Genomic DNA, 18,315 nt, shown 5'->3' on the forward strand with positions numbered 1-18,315 from the left:
CATGGCCCACAACGCTTAACCTTGCCTGTCTTTTGGCTGCTGGGGAGGGAAAAGGAGGGCATGCCTCTTTCCTTTAAGGGCACAATCCAGAAGTAGCACACATTACTTCTTCTTTGTTTTTTTTTACAATTTTACTTATTTATTTATTTATTATTTATAGAGAGAGGGGAAAGGAGAAAGAGAGGGAGAGAAACTTCACTGTGTGGTTGCTTCTCACGCACCCCCAACTGGGGCCCTGCCGTGCAGCCTAGTCATGTGCCCTGACTGGGAATCAAACCAGCGACACTTGGTTCGCAGGCCGACGCTCAATTCACTGAGCCACAGCAGCCAGGGCCTACTTATTTTATTTTATTTTACAGTTTTATTTATTTATTTATTTATTTATAGCACACATTACTTCTGTTCATATCTTGAACATCTGTACCTGGCTACACCTCTGTCAGGAGAAGCTGAAAAACATACTCTTTTTCTGTAGCACAAGTGGAGAAAAGGATATTGGAGAATGCATAGCAGTCTCTGTCATGTGAGCTAAGGTGGGAAAATACAGGGCTTGAGGGAGGCAGTTAATGGAGGGCCCTTTTGGGCCAATGTCTGGGTGGTATACATAGTGAGGGATTGATGGGAGTTGAGGCTGGGAAAGTAGACATGGTGTGCCCTGGCCAGGTGGCTCAGGTGGTTGGAGTGTCATCCCATACACCAAAAGGTTGTGGGTTCAATTTCTGGTGAGTGCACATATATAGGTTACAGGTTCGATCCCTGGTCAGGGTGCATACGGGAGGCACCCGATTGATGTTCCTCTCTCACATCAATGTTTCTCTCTTTCTTCTTTCCTGTCTCTCTAAAATCAATAAAGATATCCTCCAGTGAAGATTTAAAAAAGAAACGTAGACATGGTGAAGTGATGGTGTTAGGCCGTGAGCATCACTTCCTCTGATAGGCAGTGAAAATCTCCCCAAGAGCATACCCATTTGTACACTGCGCTGGAGCTGCCATTCCCTTGCTCGTGAGCTGCTCTGTGGTGTACAAGCAGTTCTTCACAGGTGAGGGTGCTGTTACTCTTTCCTCTTCCCTCTGGAAGCAGCAGTTTGATACCCTTCTCTGTCATGACTCAGTGATGACCTGTTGGAGAAGTAGGGAGCAGGCTGTATGTACAGAGGGAGTAAGGAGGGCTCCGGTGTTTCTCCTGATGGGTGCCTGCAGCCTGAGGAGAGGACAAGTGGCCATCCTGGGAAAGCCTTGTCCTGCTCAGGGGATAAACTGCTCTCTGATGCAGCGCGCTGGCAGGAAGTCACTCTGTCCAAGTTACGTGTTCTGTGGATCACGGAACAGTTGGTCAGGCTGTCTGAAGAGAGAGCTGACAGCAGATCAGCACCACTTCCTGGGCAGAGAGTATCACAAGCAAGATAATAACAGCTAACATTTTGAGTACTTGCCATGTGCTGGGCACCATTTCAGATTCTTCACTTATATTATCTCATTTAATCCTCACTACAAACCCTATGAGGCAGGTGCTGTTGTTTCCACTTTGTAGATTAGAAACTGAGGTGCAGATGAGATGGCTTAACTTGAACCGCTATCTATACATCTAGCAGGTGGAGGAGCCATGATTGAAGCTATGGCTGCAGAGCCCACGCTCCTGTCTGCAGGCTCTGCTGTCTTTTAGGACTCAAGGGAAGGATGCACTGCCCCTGGGTCCTGGAGTAGGGCATAGGAGTGTCTTCCCGAAGGAGACTTTCTGTGCACGGTCCCGAATGGGCTCTGCCTGTTGTCCCCTTGTCTGCCCCTGTTCCTCACCTGGCTTGACTTAGTCCCCACTGGGCAACTCTCCATGTGACTCTGCCACCTCAGGCTACATGACCTCACCATCTTAGCTAGAGGCCAGGCTGTGCCTCTGAAGGCTTCTCTCTTGCCTTTGTGTTCAGAGAAGATGCTGCTAAAAAGAAGAGATTCTAGTTGTTGTTCTAGAGAAGGTGATGGAGAAGGGGCTCCCGAGCCCTGAGGGCAGAACCAGGCCCACAGTTCTGTTCTCCCATCCGTTTTAATTCTTCACATTGGACATGCTTCCTCACTTAAGAATAAATACCCCAGAGTTGACAACAAAATATTAGAATGCCGGTACTTACACTTGTATTTAATTCTAGCTGCAAAAGACAAGGAAAAGAATAAAGAGAAGAAATTCAAAGAGTTTGTGAGAGTGAAGCCAAAGAAGAAAAAGAAAAAGAAAAAGAAAACCAAACCTGGTAATTTTTCCTGTGGGGTTCACGAGGGTTTCCTTACCGTGGATGGGCCAAGGGTTTGCTTTCTCCCCAGTGCTGGCCTCTGATCCTGCATGCAGGAGAGGAAGGGCCAGCAGGCCTTCACTGGGCCTGCTGAGCTCAGCCCTGGCAGGGGAAGAGCCCCCTCATCCTGGGAGTTACGAGGACACACTGGCATTTAGGAAAGCTCTCCCCTCTTGCTTCACTGGCCAGTGTGCCCTGCCATAGGGCAGTGCATAGGAAAGCATCATAGTAGCAGAGGATATGCATGTAAAGGACTGTTCATGTCTCTGGACCTTTTCAGGAAACGGTTTACTTCTTGAAAAGTGTGTGTCTAGCCCTCACATAAATGTCGGTTTTTAAAGAAAATCAGTGCTCCAACCTTGGGAGCTAAAGGGATGCCACATTTTATTTTCAGTGTCTCTTCTGGCTTAGAAAAAGAATGTGGCATCAGAAAAGATCAGAGAAGAAGGGTGATGAAGAAGAGAAAGCTTTTGGTTTTGAACTTCTCAGAGGGAGCGGGGAGAATTAATCCCTAAATCTCTTCTACAGCATGTCTGTAGTTAAATTGCTCCCGAGCCTTTGAGCTGTTTGAACAGCAGAGATGTTTGTTGGATGGGGTTGGTCCTGGGATGTCCTGATGACATCTAGGGCTGCTAATTCCTTTCTGATCTTGTTCTTTCAGAATGCCCCTGCAGTGAAGAGATCAGCGACACCTCTCAGGAGCCTTCTCCACCCAAGGCGTTTGCTGTCAATAGGTGTGGGTCCTCACACAAGCCTGGGGTCCATATGAGCCCACAGCTCCATGGCTCAGAATCTGGAAACCACAAAGGGAAAGTGAAAGTATCTGGTAAGGAGGCCCTCTTGCTGGCTTGATCATTTGTACAGCACTTAGCCTGACAAGACCCGATTTATGTTGATAATGTAATCTGCTCTCCAGGCCCTCTGCAAGTATGATCTGTTATGTTTTTAAAATAAGTACATCAAGTGAAACAAAGGCCATTAGCTATGCCTTCCTTGAACTTCTCATTCTTTCTGAATACTTGAGTCTTAATTAATGTCTCTCAGGTACCTCCAAGCCAGGGTGTCTATAACCAAATCCATTATCCCCCATCCCCTTGCACACCTGCCCCCAATTTCTCCATTTCCTATTTGATGGCCTCTGCATTTAACCTGGTTGCGCGTGGAAATCTGAGTCAACTTTGAAGGTTCCCTTTGTAGGGTGATTATGAGTTTAAAGTTAATAAGTATGTGGAAAGTACCTAGAACAGTGTCTACAGAATAAGTGATCAGTAAGAGTTAACTGTAATTATAACTAATCAGGCTCCAAGACCTTGTGATTTTAGTTCTGATTATCCCTGGAATCTGCCCCTTCTTCATTCCCCATGTCTACAGAGTTTTAAAGGTGACTCTGGTTACAGACTTGGGTGTAAGTCAGGTCCTGGCTGGATGGGGTGAGGTTGTAGAACACATGTGAATCATTAGGGATGATGATTTGTGTCATTCATGAGGAGCTGCAGCTTCTCTGCCAAGGAATTTTGTGACCTGGAATAGCCATTTACCTTGGGCCTCTCTCCAGTAAAATGAGGAAATGGTGTTTAGTTTGTTGCTAGGCAGCATACGTTGTTTGGGCTGTTACTAGATGATAGGCCATTATTCTTGACAATCTAGGATTTCTCAAATTTCATAACATAATTTAAAACGGTGACTATTGTTTTCTCTTTCCTCTCAGAGGAGGACAATCTAAGTGAATCCTCTTCCGAGAGCTTTCTTTGGAGCGATGAGGAGTATAGCCAAGACGTCGATGTGACCACCAACCCAGATGAGGAACTCGATGGGGAGGACCGCTATGATTTTGAAGTGGTCCGCTGCATCTGTGAGGTTCAGGAGGAAAATGACTTTATGATTCAGGTAGGTAGAGCTTCTAGAAGACAGGTATAGAGAAGCACAGGCTGGTCCTTGGGGGAAATTTTGAGGGACTACAGTTAGAGGCCAGCAAAAATAAGTCATATCAGCAGCCCCAGATAGCCAGTGTTATCAACAGCAGATTGAGCTTTGATCTTTGGGTTAGCTTACTCTGAACCTCGGGCTGGTGTGAATAGCCTATTAATAGAAGAAGGGAGGCCTTGAGGGATCACTGAGTCTAAACCTCTCATGCTCTGCTTGGGGCAGCTGGGACCCACAGATGGGAAGGGCCTTGCCTGTGGTCACACAGTAAGGATTTGAGCAGCAGTGCCCCAGATGTCTGGAATGGCAGTTAACCTTCCTGTGGACCCATACCTTCTCTCTCAGATAAAAATTCTTTATGGCCTAAAGAAATGGAGGCCAGTTTTATAACTTGTCTATTTCTTGTTCTTTATTTTCCTGACATTTGTACCTGTCATTTCCCTCTCTGGGATGTGCCTGTGGGTTGGGCCTCCTTGCCTGCTTGGGGAAAGCATCACTGGCCAGCACCTCACTTCCTCTGGTCCTTCTCTTGCTCTTAATCACTGTTCTGGTGGAGGTAGCTCCTATTTGGCTGGCTCCGAGGGCTGTCATAAATGTCTCCGCAGCTGCCTGGCTGTCCAGGAAACCTGAGTTTTTAAAGTAAGTCATGGTTATGTTGGTTAGATTCTTTGGGTGTTTCCTTCCTTTGGAAGAGCCTCTACGGTAATCGCTAAGAATTCAAGGGACATGAATGGTCTCAAATATTGTCTGATATTTGTGACCTTAAGTATGCCTTAGGTCAATGGTTTTCAAACTTTTTAAGCATCAGAACCCCTTTTCTTAATGAATTCTTTCACAGAGTCCAAGATGTATAAAGGTAAAAACAGTAGTTTAGAAAGTTCAAAATAGATAATCTTTACTTTTAAATTCAGAAATGTGAATGGTGGTCCTATTCCTATGAAATCTGATATGCGGTCAGGGTTGTGACAGTTGCTTACTTGGAGCATTTCAATGGCTCAATTATTTTTCTCTTTTTGTGAGATAAGCCTAATGCTCATGGCCTTTGTATGGGTAAGTTTTTCTAAACAACTTGCTGTGTAGTCACTTTGATTAATCAGAGGTGGGAGGAAAAGCTTTGTTCCAAGGACAGTGTAATACTGAGCTAGCCCAGCAGAGCAGAATTTTGTGTACTGGTGGGCTCTGTTGTCTTTTTAACATTTAAGCTTCAAACGTGTGTGAGTATGCATTTTTTTTTTTTAAGTTTGTTTTTTAAAAGGATGTTGGAGATTATTAGTTTTTATCCTGTATCTCTGGAGGTATGTGCTCAGTTCTGGCCTTGAAACCTGATCTGGCCTTCATTTGTCCATAGAAATCTTTAGTGGGTGCATAATGAAGGCCACTCTGGCAAGGCTATTCTGGCCTATCACTATGGGACACAGTGCCAGTCCACTGTGGTTCTTTCTCTGTTGATTTTTCTATAAGGAGCAAAGATCACAGGTTACTTGCGGGATAGAGCTTGACTTGGCATTCTGTACTATAGGAAGAAACTAAGTTTGTAGCTATTGAGGCATACCAGCTGTTACATGGCAGAATCGGAACTGACTTCCCTCTCCTGCTTCCCAGGCTCTACATGACCTTCCTCCCAGCTCAGCTTAACAATGTGGCTTCTTGTCTGGCGTTGTGTGATGATGAGCTCACTTCAGAACCCTTTTGGTTTTGTTGTAGACTTTTTCTCCTATCCAGTTGCTGTCCATCTGGCTTTGTGTTACAGAGGGACAGTTTCTGACCTTCCCTGTCATTATGAGCAGTTTACATTTTCTACTCAGGACTTTTTTAGCAAAAGGCATTCATAAATTTAGAGGGAGCTAACTGGAACAAATACATTTAAACTTATAAAATTTATTCATCATCTAGTTTTAAATGTGTTCATCATCTAGGAAGGTTCAAATAATTTTTTCTTAAAAGAAATTTTTAACTTAACTGATAATTTGTACAACCCTAGAATACATTTAGAGTTTGTTTTCTATAAAATACAGATATTACTATAGAAAAATGATTTTCTTTGATCATTTTCATTATTTGATTGATATCAGCATTACTCAAATGTGTTTTTGTTTGATTTTATTTACCACTACTAATTTAAATCACTGGGAGGTTAAAGTTCTACTTAGATCATTATGAATATTTGAGAAATCTGGGTACCATATTGAAAATGAGCATCAGGAAACACATTTGATGTTTAAATTATTTTAATTAGTTTAGGCCAGGTTTTGGCAAACATTTTCTAATAGGATCAGATAATAAATATTTTAGGTCTTGAGGACCATATGGTCTCTGTTGTAACTGCCCAGCTCTGTCCTAAGCAGCCATAGGTAGTCTGTATATAAAATGAATGAGCATGTTCATATAATACTTTATTTACAGAAACAGGACTCCAGCTGGATTTGGCCTGTGGGCTGTAGTTTGCTTACCTTTGCCCTAGAGTAACAAATATGTATTAGGTGCCAAACCCCAGTATAAATTGTATAGCAGTTTTAACAAGAAGCCCATTTTTAAAGTTTTGTTTGATTTAAAATGTATATTGTTTAACTGTTGCTGACAAACACATTCACATAGTTCAAAGTCTAAAAGGTATACAGAGAAAAATCTTACCCCCCGCCCCTGTCAGTCAGCTACCCTAGAGGCTGCCATTACAATCTTCTGTACCATTCCACAAATATTCTGTGGCTAAACAAGCAATAACAAATATATTGTCTTTATTCTTTTTTTTAGTGGTAAATTATGCATAATTACCATTTTAACAATTTTTAAGTGTCAGGCATTAAGTGAATTGGCATTGAGTACATTCACATGTCTGTATAGCCATCTTTAAAAAAATTTTTTTTAGATGTATTATCAAGATCTTTTTTTCATATAACACTATATAAGTTGAAGATCACTTCATTTTCAAATATAAAAAGCTTCCCTATTTTTTTTATGACTGCATAATGGATGGATGGTAATTTATTTAACCATTTCCCTATTGTTGGACATTTAGATTATTTCTAATCATAACAGTGATGTAATGAATAATTTTGTGTAAATATACCTATGGCCTAAGTTTGGGAGTGGAATTCCTGGACTAAAGGGTATGTGCATTTGTAATTTTAACAAATATTGCTATTTGTCATAACGATATTATATAAACCTACCTTGGAGGCAGTACCAAAGAAGTCACACCAGGCACCCTTATTAGTATACTATTAAACTTTATTAACTTTGCTCTTTTTTAAAAAAGTTTTTATTTGTTTATTGTTAGAGGGGAAGGGAAGGAGAAAGAGGTAGAGAAAGATAGATGTATGAGAAAAACATTGGTTGCCTCTCACATGCTCCCGACTGGGGACCTGGCCCAAAACCCAGGCATGTGCCCTGACTGGGAATCGAACCAGCGACCTTTCAAATTGCACGCTGACACTCAACAACTGAGCCACACCAGCAGGGCTACCTTTGCTCTTTTAAGTGAAAAAATAGTCCATTAATATAGCCATTTTGTAATTTATTTTAAAATAAATTTGAAACATATTATAATTGTAGCATTTGGGAAATGCAGAAAATCACAAATTAGAAAACAAGTCACCCAGAACACTGATCTTTGTGGCTCAGTTGTTTGGCATCATACTGCAAAGCCAAAGGCTGCCAGTTCGATTCCCAGTCAGGGCACATGCCTGGGTTTCAGGCCATGTCCCCAGCTGGGGGTGTGTTAGAGGCAGCCAAATCCATCTTTCTCACTCCTTTCCCCTCTTTCTAAAAATAAATAAATACAATCTCTTTTTTGAAAAAGGAATCACCTAGATTATTTTTACCCAGGGATAACCACTGTCAATATTTTGGAATACACATATACACATACACATATAAATGAAAATTATGCTCTGTAAACAGTTTTTCATAAGAATAACACTTTTATGATGAAGGTAGTAAATGTTATAAAAACTCAGTACATAAAGGTGTACAGAATTGATACATGATATTTTCATGTAATCCCCCAAACCTAGAAAATATGTATGCATATTATTAGACTGGTTTTATTTCACATTAATTTATATTAATTCAAATTATTTTACATTAATCTATTTTAATGGTTGATTTAAACATGTTTTTATTTAAGAATTAGTGTTTTTTTCCCCTTTGATCTGTCTGTTCCTGTTCTTTATCCATTTTTCTGTTGAATAATTGGTCATTTTGCTATTCATGTATAGTCTCTTTTGTATTGGCTGTTACAAATGAATAGTTACAAATGTTTATATTCACTTTGTCATCTGTTTTCTGACTTGTCTTACAGATTTTTTGTTGTTATGATGTCAAATATATTAAACTTTAATGGTGTCTGATATTTGAATAGTAGTTGCTTTTTCATTGGAAGTTCATAAGAGTTTATAGAAATTTTAATAAAAAATTCTCATGGTTCCTTATGGTACTTCTGAGGTTTCATTTATTTTTTTAAAAACCATATAAATATTTGATCTACCTGGGATTTTTATCCTGGTATAACATGAAACTGTGGCTACCTAGTTGTCTCAGCACTATATCTCACTTGTTGCTATCCATGAATAAGGTACACCTTACTATTGACTTAAGTTTCTACGTCTCTCAAATAGTATTTTAAAACTTTCTTCATAGAGATCTTGCATATTTTATTTTTAGATAGTCTTAGGTATTTTTATTCTTAAATTGTCTTAGAGTTATTCTTAGATATTTTACCTTTTCTATTATTCTTATTCATTTCTAAATTTAAACTTAAAAAAAAAAAAAAAGAATAACGGCTCTGGCTGATGTGGCTCAGTGCAGTTGAGTGCTGGCCTGTGAACTGAAAGGCTGCTTGTTCAGTTCCCAGTCAGGGCACATGCCTGGGCTGTGGGCCAGGTTCTCAGCTGGGGGCAGGTGAGAGATAGCTGATGGATGTGTCTTTCACTCTCTTTCCCCCTCCCTTCCCCTCTCTCTAAAAAATAAATAAAATCTATATAAAAAATGAATATTGCATTTTAGTCAGACTCTCATGAAGAAAATTATTTTGAAATTTTCAACTTGGCTATATTTGATTCAATTGAATCCTAGTTCTTAAGACACTAACTCGTTGGTGAGAGAGACTTTCATCCTTATTACAAGTCTTTTCTGCTACTAACTACGTTTGTTATTGTATACTCTACTTTCTCTCTGAGCTTTAGTTTGCTCATTGGAAATGGAAGAATCAGGATCATATCTTATCTGAAGTCTCTTGCACCTCTGCCCCTGTTGATTCTGAAATGATCAGCTTCCTAGAGGCTTTATATCTGCCCACGAAAGCCCTCTTCATGCTAGGGACTATCTTACTCCAAGTGGCTGAAGATTGTGTGAACTTGGGGCTTTTAGTCGCTTGTGGCCAGGCTGGTGGCCCATCCTCAAGGCCATGCATGTCAGGAAGCTCACTGTTCACCTTCCAGAGCTGTTCGTTTAGTTGGGTACTTAAAGGTTTTGGGCCCTGGTTTGGAATTGTTTGGAATACCTTAGTATTTCTTTTGACACCTGCTTTTCCTCATTTCCTCCCCTGGGCCCTTAGTCCTCAGGCATACTTTCCACAGGCCTCCCAATGCCGCCCTCACTGTCTACTCCTTTCTTTTCCTCTGTACCTCCTGCTCCACCTTTACCACCCTCTCTCCACCTCCTCCCTTACCCAGGAAAGGCAGTGAGGCTTAGGGATTAAAAGAACTAGCTTTGCAGTTTCACCTGGCTTGTGTTCTGAACCATTTTTGCTTCTCTTGAGCTGTGTGACCTTCGGTAAGATTTAGAGAGAATAAATACAAAGTGCTAGCATGTGGTTACTTCAGGAGGTAGCAAAGTGGAGTTAGACTGCCCATTAAAAGTAGTATAGTAATAGGCTCTTAGTATGTTAAAGTTGTGAGATGGAACTTTTACACATGACCCGTTGATTCTTCATATACAGTCCCACATGGTTGGTAGGAATAGTATCCCATTTTGCTGATGGGGAACTGAAGCTTAGGGTGTGGAAGTGACCTCTGCAAAGTCACACAGCTAATGAATATCTGAGCCAGAATGCAAACTCAGGTTTTGTCATTACAAGTTAACCTTCCTCTATGTACTTGAACAATTTTTCCTGTCAAAAATCAGAAAAGTTTAAGTCTTTAGAATTGAGAGTGAAAGCCATTTTTTGAGACGAGCACTGTTTAATAGATCTAAATATTCTTCATCTATGCTGTCCAGTACAGTAGCCACTAGTCTTGTGTGGCTATTAAACACTTACGACGTGGCTAGTGGGGCTAAGGAACTGACTTTTTAACTTAATTTGTCAATGTAAATGTAAAGAGCCACAGGTGGCTAGCACAGCTCCAGATGAACGGGTGCAGCCCCGCACCTGTGAGAGTCAGTTGTGGGTGCTCTCTCCCCTCTTCTTCTACCTCCCGCTCCCCTCCCCCATGGGTGGGTCTTATTTTTGGACAGAGGATATCTTCTGAGTTTAATTTTTATTGCTTCTTTAATTCTAACAGTGTGAAGAGTGCCAGTGCTGGCAGCATGGGGTCTGCATGGGATTACTGGAAGAAAATGTGCCTGAGAAATACACCTGTTATGTTTGCCAAGACCCTCCAGGTAGAGATTTCTGGAGTCAGGGGTATTAACAGTATGTAGCCTTTTCCTTGGCACAGCTGGTTGTGAAGCAGCCTGAGTGTCTATGGTCTTGAGACTGATTTCGTCAGCATCGGCTACACTCTGCCTTCTCTCACTTTCGTTGCTCACTTTTCTGCTGGCCAGCTTCCCTGAGCTTAGCAGTAAGAGACCATGTGTGAAAAAGTTCACCGAGTGGAAGAGCTGGCCTTGAGCTAGAATTTATTATTTTTTTATTGTAAAAATTATGTAATGTGAGATCTGCCCTCTAAACATTTTAAGCGTATAGTATAGTTTATAAACAAAGCAGTGTTGTTCAGCAGATCCCTAGAACTTACTCATCTTGCATGACCAAAACTATAAAAACTATGATATGCTCTGCAGTTTTGCTTGTCATCCTAGTGTAAGGGCCATGCTAATCATCTCTGTATTGTTCTGGTTTTGGAACTCTCCTTTTCTTGAGAGTTCATGAGGATGTAGGCTCTGTCCTTGGCTTTTAGGGGCTGTTGGAGGGTTAGAGACCTCCCACTGCTCCCTCTGGTGGCATCTGCCCTTCATTGCTTCTCTGGCACCGGGAAGGGAGACAAGCCCTTGAGGGGAACAGGAAAGGGGTGCTTTTGTAGAGCGTATCTGCCACCCAAAGCAGTGAATTACCAGTAATTCCTTAGCAGGATCAGTTTGTTTCATTGTTCCATGGCCACTGGGCTGGCCTGTGGCTCTTGGCAGCCCTTTTCAGAAGTCTGAGGGGTGGATTATAACTCTTATCTTGCTGTCAGTAGGATGGTAACGTCTTCTCCCTTCACCACCTGCAACGTCTCCGCTCTGCCCCAGTCCCATGATCTCCCTACAGCTAGACAATACTTGAGAACCACTGTTTCTGTTATCCTTTCAGTCCTTTGAGGGGCCTGGTAGGAACTCCTACTCCCATTTTGCTAATGAGAAAGAAATTGATGTAACAGATATGAATGACTTTCCTAATCTCGTGAAGCAAATTGGAATTACAACTGGCTTATGGGGCCAAATGTCTCACTTTTGCTGGTTGTGTAGGGCAGGGCTGGCCACCGTAGTTCATTTTCCAGCAAGTAGGTCCCTCGGGGCCTGATAACCTCTGTTTGTGTCATTGTGTCTCCTTGTGTTAGATGACTAGTCCACAGACAGAGAGGAATCTGTCTCTGTTTTTCTCTTTATCTCAAGGGAAGAATATGATCAGATTAGTCTATGAGTCATAGAATATTTTTGATGGGCAGGCTCTCAGAGACCACTTACTTTAGCCCCAGCATTTGACAGGCAAGCAAATATAGGCCCAGAATGGACATGACAGAAGATGAGAACCAGTGTCTCTCTCACCTTTGTCTTGTAAAACAGGTAGTGCTGCTCTGAATCCTGTTCAGGTGGCTTCTGCAGTAGCTGCCTCTGAGATTTCACATATAATCCCAAGGGTTTCTTAAGGCACTGTTTAAAAATCTCTTGCCCTGGCTGGTGTGGGTCAGTGGATTGAGCGCCAACCTGCGAACCAAAGGACTGCTGATTTGATTCCTAGTCAGGGCACATTCCTGGGTTGTGGGCCAGGTCCCCAGATAGGGGTATGCGAGAGGCAAACACACAGATATTTCTCTCCCTCTCTTTCTCCCTCCCTCTAAATATAAATAAATAAAATCTTAAAAAAAATTTTTTTAAATAGTTTTTGTTTTAAATTATTTATTTGTTTATTTGTAGAGAGAGGGGAAAAGGGGGGGGGGCATCACTGTGTGGTTGCCTCTCACTCGCGCCCCCAACTGGGAACCTGACGTGCAACCTAGTCATGTGCCCTGACTGGGAATAGAACCAGCGACACTTGGTTCACAGGCCAACACTCAATCCACTGAACCACAGCAGCCAGGACCAATAAATAAAATCTTAAAAAAAAAAAGCCTCTTGTCTACTTTATTGCTTCCCACTCTTTCCCTCTACTTTTCTCTTTTTAGAAATCATACACATGACCTTCATCAATTCCTATACTCTTTTTGAACTTTTTTAAAAAGTTTATTTTTATTGTATTTTTTTCCATTACCATTTATTCTCCCTAGACCCTCTTTAGTAATTCTTAATTGCCAAGATTGTGAATAGAGTTCTCCTTGAATTGAGAACTCATTGTCTGTCACATTTTTATAGACTTGGTTGAACTCTGCAGTATCTTGGACCAGAAGTTTAACCTAATAGCTAAAGGTTATTTAAAGATACTTTTAACAGAATCATGGTGCATTCCTACCATGTGTCTTGGTAATGCCAGAAAGAGCCTAGGAACCTTGATAGGGATTACATAGGTTATTTCAGGGGTTTGAGATGTTAGGAGGTGAACAACAGTTTGAAAGATGTCCCCCTGGGGTTTTGGAGCTGAAAACGCTGCCAAATCACATGGTCATGTTTTCAGTCCTTCCTAAGAGTCCCTATAATGAACAAGACCACTGAGGCCATCCAGTTCATATGCCATAACAGATGGGAAATGGAGGTCTAGAGAAGGGAGGAAACCTGGTCATTATTTAATTGGGTGGTAGTTGACAGTTGTAGGGGTGCTTGGGGCTTCTTTTCATTTGATAAATCCATTCAAGATGCTTTTTACCAGGTACTGGGAATATAACCGTGAACAAGATGGTTACTATTCTTTTGGCTCTTAATGGAGTCGGGACCAGAAACGGGTGTCAAAATAAATCAGATAAACTAGAACTTGTTAGATAAGGACAAATGCTGGGGGTGGGGAGTGAGGGGTGCAAAAACGATCAGATAGAGAACAGCTAGGAGGCACTGAAGAGGCTCTCTTACTTTGGGAGGTGACAAAAGGCCTCTGAGGAGAAGTAGTAAGGAGCCAGTCTTACAAAGGCCTTGGGGAATGGTGTTCCAGAGTGGGTGCTAAAGCAGAGACCCTAGACCAGAAAGAACTTGATGTTTTCCATAAGCTGAAAGGAGGCCACTGTAAGGGTGGGGCCAAGAGGCAGAAAGAGCCTGTCCTACAAGCCTCAGTGGCCAGAGTTAGGGCTTTGGGTTTCTACTGTGTGCCGTATAGTCTTTTAGGTTTAAGTAGGAGAGGGGATGATGTGGTTTAAATTAAAGAAATAACCAGGTTCCCACTGCACCTCTGGCCATTTTCAGGAGATCAGGAAACTTACATTTCTTACTCTCTACCTTATCCCCAACACCTAGCAAAGAGCCTAGCATATATAGTAGGTGCCAAGTAAATGTATATTGGATGAATAAATGAACATAATAGACCAGTCCATCCTTCCAATAGTTTATGTAATAATTGTACATTGGTGAAATAATCTGGGTTTCCTTCAGGCCAACCATTAACTCTTATTGTCACTATTTTAGGTCAGAGGCCTGGCTTAAAGTACTGGTACGACAAGGAGTGGTTGACTAGGGGACATATGCATGGTCTGGCATTTTTAGAAGAGAACTACTCCCACCAGAATGCCAAGAAGATTGTGGCCACTCACCAGCTTCTTGGGGATGTGCAGAGAGTGATCGAGGTTCTGCATGGCCTGCAGCTCAAGATGAGCATCTTGCAGTAAGTGTGGTACCTGCAGCTTTGGGGACGGGTCTGATTTGGCATAGTCTGGGGTGAGGATAAATTTGAGAAATTAGAAAGCTACAAAATCAAGACATGACCTTATTAAAAATCCTGTTATAAAACATTTTTAAAAAGATTTTATTTATTTACTCTTAGAGGGAGAGAATGGGAGGGAGAAAGAGAGGGAGAGAAACATCAATGTGTGAGAGATACATCCATTGCCTCTCATACACCCCTAACTGGAGACCTGGCCCACAACTCAGGCATGTGCCCTGACTGGGAATTGAACCCGTGGCCTTTTGGTTCGCAGCCTGGTGCTCAATCCACTGAGCCATTCCAGCCAGGTCCCCAGTTGGGGGTGTATGTAATTTTTAAAAATTAACTTTATTGAAATATATTTACATAAATTGAGTTCATCCAGTTTTTAAGTGTTCATTGAGTTTTCACAAATGTATACACTCTTGCAACCACCACCATAATCAAGATACAGTATATGTATTTATAGTTCAGACTGTTTTTTTTGTGTGTGTTTGTTTTGGTATATGGTTCTGAATTTTTTGTTTTTGTTTTTTAAATTGTGGTAAGATAGCCCTGACCAGAGTGTCTCAGTTGGTTACTTCTCAAAGTGAATGGTCACCAGATTAATTCCTGGTCTGGGCACATGCCTGGGTTGTGGATTTGGTCCTCGGTTGGGGCATGTCCCAGGTGGGGCGTGCGTACAAGAGGCAACCAGTCGATGTTTCCCTCTCATATCGATGTTTCTTTCCCTGTCTGTCTATTCCCTTTCCCACTATGAAAAAATAAATAGATAAAATCTTTTAAAAAATTGTGGTAAGATATACATAATATAAAAATTACCATCTTAACCGTTTTTCAGTGTACAGTTCAGCCGTGGTAAGTCCAACCAATCTCCAGGACTCTTTATCTGTAAAATGGAACCTTTATACTCATTAATAACTCCTCTCCTTGTCCTTTCCACCATTCTACTTTCTGTCTATGAGTTTGACTAGGTACCTCACATAAATGGGATCCTGCAGTATTTGTCTTTTTATGACTGGTTCATTTCACTTAGCATGATGTCCTCAAGGTTCATCTATTATGTAGACTGTACTGAATTTCCTATCTTTTTAAGGTTGAATAATAACATTTCATTGTATGTAATACCACATTTTGTTTATCCATCCTAAACCTTCTTGATTGGTAAATAAAGTAAAATTGAAAGCTGTTGGAAGAGATATTGTTGGCAAGCCTGCTCTTTAGCATAGGGGCTGCTCAGTAAATATGTCCCTTGATGATTTGCTCATACAGAAAAGTTTTAGACCTTTTGGAGCTGGACTTCTGGAATTTAGTGGCCAGAGTTTGGAATTAAATTGAGTGTGAATTCTCTCCTGTGGTCACATTCTACATGTCAGATGACGCAAGTTTATGTAAACTGAGAAAGACAAGTGGCTCTTACTGGAGTCTGTTGGCTTTTATAACCTGTCTCCTGTTTACCAAATTGGGCCTTGAGTGGGTCAGTTACCCTCCCCCTCCATGGTTTCCAAGGCCAAGAGTAGAACTCAGATCCTGACTCCCATCAAGCACTTGTTCTAACCTTTCTAACTGCCTCTCCTCAGCTGTTGCATGAATTTTCCTTTGGTGTTAGCACAATCTGTGGTAGGAACAGCATCTCTTCTGTAAAAATCTCTCCTTAAGTTCTTCCATAGGGTGCCATTTTAGTTACATCATCAACAGTGACAGACTAGCGCCATGAGTGAGTTAGACATGACAGGCCACTCCCCGACAAGGTTTCCTTTGTGCTGACTAGTCCTGGAGGCCTCTTGGTGTCAGGCAGAGTAGAGTGTCGGAGCCCTGAGATGGCAGGATGAGGGTCTGCTTTCTCTTGCGTTCTGGCGCACAGAGGCCTGCCTTTAAGTATTGGCATAACAAGGGGTGGTTGAGCAGGGCACTTTCAGCAAGAGTATATATTGGTTTGGGTGAAAGCTAAGCTGCTGTAACAGGGACCTCCAAACAGACACTAAAACAAAATGGAGTTTCTCACTTAATGTATGTTTCAGGGCTAGGTAGGGGTCCTGGCCAGGTAGGTGACCTTTCTCAAGGATTCTGTCTGGGGACTTAGGGTCCTGGGTTCCTTGTCTCTTATTCCTTTGGCATTCTATTGGGATTATCCTCGTCTGTGTGGCTGAAGCAGTCTCATCTGTACCTCATCTCTGCTCCAAACACCGGGAGGGGGAAAGTAGGAAAAGGAGGAGCAAGCAGTTTCATGGATACTCCTAACTGCAGGGGAGGCTAGGCAGGTGGCCACGTGCCCTGCTGAAACTCAGGAGTGAGGGTAGAGTGGGTATAAGAGAAGGGAGCATAGTTGCTTGGTGTATTAGCTATTGTTGTGAAAATATCCGTTGAGGTGAGCTGAATCAATTGATATCCCTGGATAGGAATAACTTTTAAACCAAATGAGTTTCTTCTTAATGAGATGCCAGAAATCGACTGAGGTAAGTGGAAGGGTGGTCCTCAGATGATGCTCCTGATTTTGAACTTTGCTAGATTTCTTTTCATTTGCAGAATCAGTCAGAGATGGGTCTCTTTCTTCTCACTGAAGTGTCAGTGCTCCTGGCCCTGTTCCAAATTCAGAAACCTTGTCCCCTGCAATTCCCTGTTCAGATCTTTCATCTTTATAGTGGTAACTTTGTACTGGAATTAAATCTGACTTCTCCAAGCAATTCAGAAGGGTGTAGGGAGATCTTTTTAGTCATTATATGTGGAGAAAAGATCTTGGGAAAAGGGGAGGTGGTCCCAGTATGTCTGTGTACACACAGATAGTCTGTCGTCACAGACTGGATCTTCATTCTCAAGTACTTTTCCTTAAGTGGCCTGGTCAACTTAATTTCAGAGGCAGACAATAAAAGGGAATAACTTCGGAGCAGCTGTTGTCATTTAAAAAGTAGCATACATGGCTGAGCATACCTTCTTTGTGATTGACAGAGCTTCTAAGGAAAGGTCAGGGTCATCCTTGTATGGAGTAGTAGTTGGGGCTTCAGATCTTAGCTGGGAGGGTGAAAACTATGAGGAGGAAGCAAAGTCTTTCATGATTTAGATGTAATAGGAGATCTGTACTGGGGCTTCTGTGTTCCATGTTAACAGATTTCTGACTACAGTGGACTTGAAAGTTAACAATGATTCTTATTCCCCTGATGTGGTTAAGGTGTTGAGGGTGTTTTGGGATCTGGAGTTCCTGGTATAGGCTGTGATACCTTGATGGAGGTGACCCCGGGGCCCACGCAGCCACGATGCTGGTGGTTTTCTGTCCTTCCCCAGTGGATGAGAGTGGTGTCGGTATTGGGGATTGCTGAGGGGAGAGCTGAGAAGGGATGGTTGCAGCCTCTTGGGAGCAGAGTTTTAGGTTCTGTAAGATCACTGGACACCTTCATGTTTATGACATTCCATTTCTGCAGGAAGGATTCAGTAAAGGGGGGGGCAGCAGTACCCATGTGTGGTAGTTGCTGCTGAGTTAAGCTTGTGTTTTCCTGCTGACCACTTTCTCACCTGGGGCTGGGAAGGTGCCTGTTGACAATTGTACCATGGGATAACTCTGTGGCATTGTCCCAAGCGTTAACAGGATGTGTAGCATCCTTGGATTCTGTAAACTAAATGCCAGTAGTACCCTTCATCATTGTGACAGTCAGATGATGACTGGCTACACGTTTCTACACATCTGTGAATCAAATGTGGGTAGCACCTCTCTGCCCTCCCACTCCCTGTGAGTGTACATGAGGGAGCTTCCCTGGAGGTGAGGTGACCACGGATTTCCATTCTCTTTTGCTTGGCAAAGGGTGGTTTGTTACCAGATGGCCCAGGTGGGAGCTCTTCTTCCTGTTGGGAGAGTGTTCAGGCACTGAGAGGCGCCTGCAGTGGTTGCACTTACTCCAAAGCCCTTCCCGTGTTTGCCCTCCCCAC

General features: G+C 42.2%; 1 protein-coding gene and 1 non-coding gene across 4 annotated transcripts in view; one reads left to right on the forward strand and one right to left on the reverse strand.

Moving 5' to 3' along the window:
* The window catches only part of PHF20 (PHD finger protein 20), a 94,239-nt gene that overhangs the window by 67,353 nt on the left and 8,571 nt on the right, over nucleotides 1–18,315 (forward strand). For all 3 annotated transcript variants that reach the window (XM_090286335.1, XM_090286337.1, XM_090286336.1), the window contains 5 exons: nucleotides 2,142–2,240; nucleotides 2,941–3,105; nucleotides 3,988–4,166; nucleotides 10,703–10,802; nucleotides 14,163–14,358. In XM_090286335.1, coding sequence (XP_090142461.1) covers nucleotides 2,142–2,240; nucleotides 2,941–3,105; nucleotides 3,988–4,166; nucleotides 10,703–10,802; nucleotides 14,163–14,358 — 739 coding nt within the window. The remainder of the gene's footprint in view (nucleotides 1–2,141; nucleotides 2,241–2,940; nucleotides 3,106–3,987; nucleotides 4,167–10,702; nucleotides 10,803–14,162; nucleotides 14,359–18,315) is intronic.
* LOC150003498 (U6 spliceosomal RNA) lies at nucleotides 11,180–11,282 on the reverse strand. The gene has a single exon (XR_016512839.1). It is a non-coding gene; the product is annotated as a U6 spliceosomal RNA (small nuclear RNA).

This window comes from Furipterus horrens, unplaced genomic scaffold, assembly GCF_987537825.1.
Source record: "Furipterus horrens unplaced genomic scaffold, mFurHor1.1.pri manual_scaffold_8, whole genome shotgun sequence".
Lineage (NCBI taxonomy): Eukaryota > Metazoa > Chordata > Mammalia > Chiroptera > Furipteridae > Furipterus > Furipterus horrens.